This window comes from Myotis davidii, unplaced genomic scaffold, assembly GCF_000327345.1.
Source record: "Myotis davidii unplaced genomic scaffold, ASM32734v1 scaffold394, whole genome shotgun sequence".
Classification (NCBI taxonomy): Eukaryota; Metazoa; Chordata; class Mammalia; order Chiroptera; family Vespertilionidae; genus Myotis; species Myotis davidii.
This window is the reverse complement of record NW_006287548.1, coordinates 170,671-176,145: the sequence shown is the minus strand read 5'-3', so window position 1 is coordinate 176,145 and position 5,475 is coordinate 170,671. Positions and strand designations below refer to the sequence as shown.

General features: G+C 33.3%; 1 protein-coding gene across 3 annotated transcripts in view; it reads right to left on the bottom strand.

The window, feature by feature from the left end:
* NBEAL1 (neurobeachin like 1) overlaps nucleotides 1–5,475 on the bottom strand; it is a 116,023-nt gene that overhangs the window by 58,086 nt on the left and 52,462 nt on the right. For all 3 annotated transcript variants that reach the window (XM_006759395.2, XM_015561106.1, XM_015561107.1), the window contains 3 exons: nucleotides 5,091–5,249; nucleotides 3,592–3,751; nucleotides 834–922 (listed from right to left, as the gene is read on the bottom strand). In XM_006759395.2, coding sequence (XP_006759458.1) covers nucleotides 834–922; nucleotides 3,592–3,751; nucleotides 5,091–5,249 — 408 coding nt within the window. The remainder of the gene's footprint in view (nucleotides 1–833; nucleotides 923–3,591; nucleotides 3,752–5,090; nucleotides 5,250–5,475) is intronic.

Genomic DNA, 5,475 nt, shown 5'->3' with positions numbered 1-5,475 from the left:
CGTCACTGAAGCAAGCAAGCCTCCCTGTTCGCATCAGCTGCCTGGCTGCCTGCCGCCATCTTGGCTGCCAGTTAATTTGCATATCTCGCTGATTAGCCAATGAAAAGGGTATCGGTCGTACGCCAATTACCATTTTTGTCTTTTATTAGATAGGATATGCAAAAAATGTTCTTTCTAGAAGTTAATATATTAACACGGAAAAAAAGAGGAATCAACCTAAATGTCCATCAACAAAGAACCAAATACTTAATAGCCAAAACTGAAAAACTAAGTAGCCATTCAAGAGAAAGATATATACCCACATTTATTGATTTACTGTGACCTAATCAGGAAAAGAAAAGCAAGGAAGCAAATTAAATGCTAGACAGGTCAATGGTTCCCAGTGGAGTAGAGAGGAATCTCAAGGGATAACTAATTGTTGACTTAGTTAAAGGTTAAATGGGTGCAATGAAGGCAAATCATTGTTGGAATAGTCATGAACAGATTAGAGAAAATTCTTTCCACAAAGTTCTAAGTTTCAGAAACTCGAAAATATAGTAATCATGTTAGAAATGGTCATAATCATTCAAAGTCCTTAATAAAGAAACTACTCTTTGGCTATAAATTTTTGACTCTGAAAGGGCATATTTCCAGGAGCCCATGTAATAAGCTCAAAAGAACAAATTCATATGCTGAATGCTTGTACATGAAGTTAACTCACATCAAAAAAGGAAACCATAAAATGTCATTTATAAAATAACAGATATTAAAACTTACATCTGGTGCAAAACACTCAATCTAAAAGTTATTCAAATGACACTGCTATTTTTAAAATCTATCTTAAGTTTACTAACCTTTCTGCAGATGACCACCCTGACATTTATGTATGTTCTGTGAGATATATATACCACAGATAACAGATCTTTGAAATTAACAGTAGGATCTGTGGTGGGAAAAAAGAAAAAGTTAAAATTAAATTCCAGAGATAACCAAAGAAAGAATTGTAGGTAATAGTTATATAAATGTTGAAATAATTGCTTCATCTTCATTTTATTTTTTGCTGTCAATAACAAATGCCTTTTTATTTTTTTCCAACTTTATTAAGATATCATTGACATGACACATTGTATAAATTTAAGGTATATAATGATTTGATGATATGTGTATATATTGTAAAATGATTATCACAATAAGGTTAACGTATTCATCAACTCAGTTACCTTTTTTTCTGTGTATGGTGAAAACATTCAAGATCTGCTCTTAGTAACTTTTAGGTACACAATATTGTTAACTATAGTTACCATGCTGTACATTAGATGCCCAGGACTTACTCATCTTATAACTAAAAGTTTATACACTTTGACCACTTTCACCCATATCTCCCCCCTGCCCCTCCCTCAGCCCTGGTAACTGCCATCTACTCTGATTCTATGAGCTAATTTTTTTGGATTTCACACATGAGATCAGACAGTATTTGTCCCCTGATTTATGTTACTTAGCAGAATACTCTCCAGATTCTTCCTTCCTTTTCATGGCTAATATTTACTGTGTATATTTATATAACATATCTTCTCTACCAATTCATCTGTCAATGGACACTTAAGATGTTTCCATGTCTTGGCTATTATGAATAATGATGCAATTAACATGGGGGTAAAGATTTCTTAGAGATAGTAATTTCATGTCTTTTTGATATATACCCAGAAGTGGGATTGCTAGGTCATAGAGTAGTTCTATTTTTAATTTTCTGAAGAACCTACATACCATTTACTACAATGGCTGTACCAATTTACATTAGCACCAATAGGTCACAAGGTTCTCTTTTCTCCACATCTACACCAGCACTCCTCTCTTGTCTTTTTGATAATTGCTATCCTAACAAGTATGAAGTGGTATCTGTGGCCTGATTTGCATTTCCCTGTTATTTAAGGATGTTGAGCACCTTTTCATGTTCCTGTTGGCCATTTGTACATCTTCTTTGGAAAAATAGCTATTCAGGTCCTTATGTTAATTTTTTAATTGGATTTTTTTGCTGTTGAGTTGTACAGTTTCCTTATATATTTTGAATATTAACCCTTCATCAGATTTTTACTTGCAAATATTTTCTCCCCCTCCGTGGGAGAAAATAATTTTGATGGTTTCTTTTGCTGTGCAGAAGCCTGTGTTGTAGTCTCACTTGCTTTGACATTTTTTGCTGGAACTTTTGATATCATACTCAAAATACCACTGTCAAGACCTATGATAAGAAACTTTTCCGTATGTTTTCTTTTAGCAGTTTTATGGCTCAGGTCTTACATTTAAATATTTAATCCACTTGGGCTAAATTTTGTGAATGGTATAAGATGAGGGTCCATTTTCATTCTTTTGTATGTGGATATTCAGTTTTGCTGACACCATTTATTGATGAAACTACCTTTTCCCCACTGAGTATTATTAGACACCTTGTCAAATATTAGTTGATCATATATGCATAGGTTTATTGTTTGTGTTCTTTGGTCTATGTGTCTGTTTTTATACCTGTAGCATACAGTTTTGATTATTATAGGTATGTTTAAATTTTACAAAGACAATAGTTTTAGAATGTTTGACATCTTCCTGAGTAAACTGTAAATAATAATTATTTTCTTTTGTTTGCCTGAACATACTGTCCATAATACTTGGGTCTTATACTATTACTTATATTTTTAAGTACATGTTTTGTCTTATCAGCAAGATGGTAAACCACTCAAGACAAAGACCTTATCTTACCTTTTGAACCCCCAGTATCTGATAATTTTACAGTTTTTAGTATGTACTAAAAAAAAAAAGTTTATAAAAAAAGGATTATCTGAAGTTTTAATTTTGCCTTTAACAATTTAAGCTCCCAAAAGAAAAAAGATAAAGTATTCTGTATATATTTTCTCTACTGTCCATTTCTTATTATAGAGACTCAATTATTTACTAATCAGTCAATCAACATTAAGGAAAGGCCTACCAAGTAAGGCACTGGGTTAGACCTAGGAAGAAAATAAGAAACAAAGGCACATAAGAAAACAGTACCCAAGGAAAGCCTTGCTGAATCAAATAACAGGTCATTTAAGCCCAGCCGGTATGGCTCAGTGGTTGAATGTCGACCTATGAACTGTAAGGTCGTGGATCGATTCCTAGTCAGGGCACATGCCCGGGTTGTGGGCTCGATACCTCCCAGTAAGGGGTGTGCAGGAGGCAGCCAATCGATTATCTCATTGATGCTTCTATCTCTCTCTCCCTTCCCCTCGCCACTCTGAAATCAATATTAACATATTAAAAAACAACAACAGGTAATTTAAAAAGCTGAGGAAGGAGGGAGAAAAACCTCGAGGGGGGGAGGGATGAGAACCATCAAATAGAATTATGCTACTATGAAGAATATTCCTTAAAAACAATCAGGATTGCCCTAGCTGGGTGGCTCAGCTGGTTGGAGCATTGTCTTGTACAGCAAAAGGTTTTGGGTTTGATCTTGGTCAGAGTACGTACAGAAGGCAACCAACCCCTTCCTCTCTCTCTAAAAAAATCAATGAAAACATATCCGCTGATGAGGATTAAAAAAATATATTTTAAAAATATCATCAGTACCATTACCCTTAGTCATACCTGTATTTATGATTTGATTGATGAGGTTTTTAATGAGAGAAGTACTAACAGGTGTTTCATTTAGAAGGAGTCCCAATCCTGAATAGCCAACTTCTCTGAGTCGAATACGTTGTTTACTTCGTTCATATACATTTGTACATTTCAACATTTGTTCCATAACCTGGTCACAATTGTAATAGAGTCTTCTTAATATAGAGAACTAAGAACAGTGTGTCACAGGTTAATATTGAATAAAATATTGAACATAATTGTATTTCTTAAGTATAATCTCCCCCCCCAAAAAAAACACACAGCACTAATAGAGAGGAGTGCTCCATCTCTTATCATCATTCAAAAATAATTGAAAAATAAATTGTACTAAGACACATCTGTGTTAGAATAATTAATATGTTTAAAATTCTAGTTTACATGTACTTCTTAGCAGATGAAAGGAATAATTTACATTTTCTTTTAATGGCTAAGGTATATATGGAAACAAACCCTGTAGCTTATAAGAGGAATAATAGTGTGTTCTCAAAGAGAACAAAGATCTTCTAGATTAGTCTAGTAATCCATTTATGTAGCAGTTATCAAAAATAATTTTAATAACAAAGAAACAGCTTGCAAAGCAACCTATCAACATGCTAAAATAGGTAATAAATCAGCAACCCCATACTTCTCAGAGTGAGATCAACATTTTTCAAAAAGAGAAACTGAAACCATACATGGAAAGGGTAATCTTGAAAATAATATCATGAAGAATCCTTCCTAGGCCATTTTTTTAAGAAATAACATTTAATCTCATCTCCACAAAGGAACATTTGTATGGGCAGATGCTTTAAAGAGTGGCTTCACGGGTAACCACAACCAATACGCAAGAGACCACTTTTTAATTTACCTTTGTTTTCTAAAGTTTAGGGATTTCAAACATAGGCAATCCAAATATGATCCATAAGGAGACTAAATCATGAAAAAAACAAAAGAATGTATTCAGCAACAGAAATATGGCTGCCTCTGCTTTTAGTTAATAAAAAAGGTGTAGTGGGTGGCTTCAGCCAAAGTTCAGAGTTTGGAATATTCTAGAGTGTTTAATAAAAATAGGTTCTATATTCTTCGACAAGACAAATTACAATTTTTTCTGCCTAAGTTTCTTCAACTGAAATGTGGGGATGAAAATAATACACACTTCATGAAGTTGTTGCAAGTGCCTGACAAATAGTGCTTATATAAGGTTAATTATGATCTGCCATGTAGACCCACCACAAGTGAAAATAGAGATGAGAGATTTTATATTGAGGATGGTATAACAAAGTACATTTTCCACTGAAATTATTGATAAGATTACAATATAATTAGTTTTTTTAATATGCAAAAACATGGAAAATATATATCAAAACAAATGTGACATTTATAATTAGAAGTAGATATAAAAAAAGATTTACATTCATAGAATGTATATATTCCAAGTAAATTCATATACCATAACTGTCCCAAAATATAAAGACATCTGAAAAATGTACCTTAAAAATGATTTCTCTTAGTCTGTCAGAGTACTTCTGATTTAAGAGCAAGGCATAAAGTATGTCAGCATTTCCTGGTTCAAACAGCAGTAAGAAAAGCTGACCTCTAGTTGGGCTGGTACGCAGGAGACTAAAGAGTATATCCAAAATTCCAAAGAGCTTTTAAAATCAAACAACACAAATCAAATGATCACACTCAGATATGGAAGCCAAACAAAATCATAAACCACAAACAGTTATTTAACTAAATCCTACATACCCTAATATTCTAGCTTAACTGAACTAACTGTCTGATGTCTTCTGAACCCTGCCTTTCACTCCATTATGCTTTTTGGTTTATTCCACTTCCTTTTGTATATCTTCTCAGTACCACATTTACCTGCTA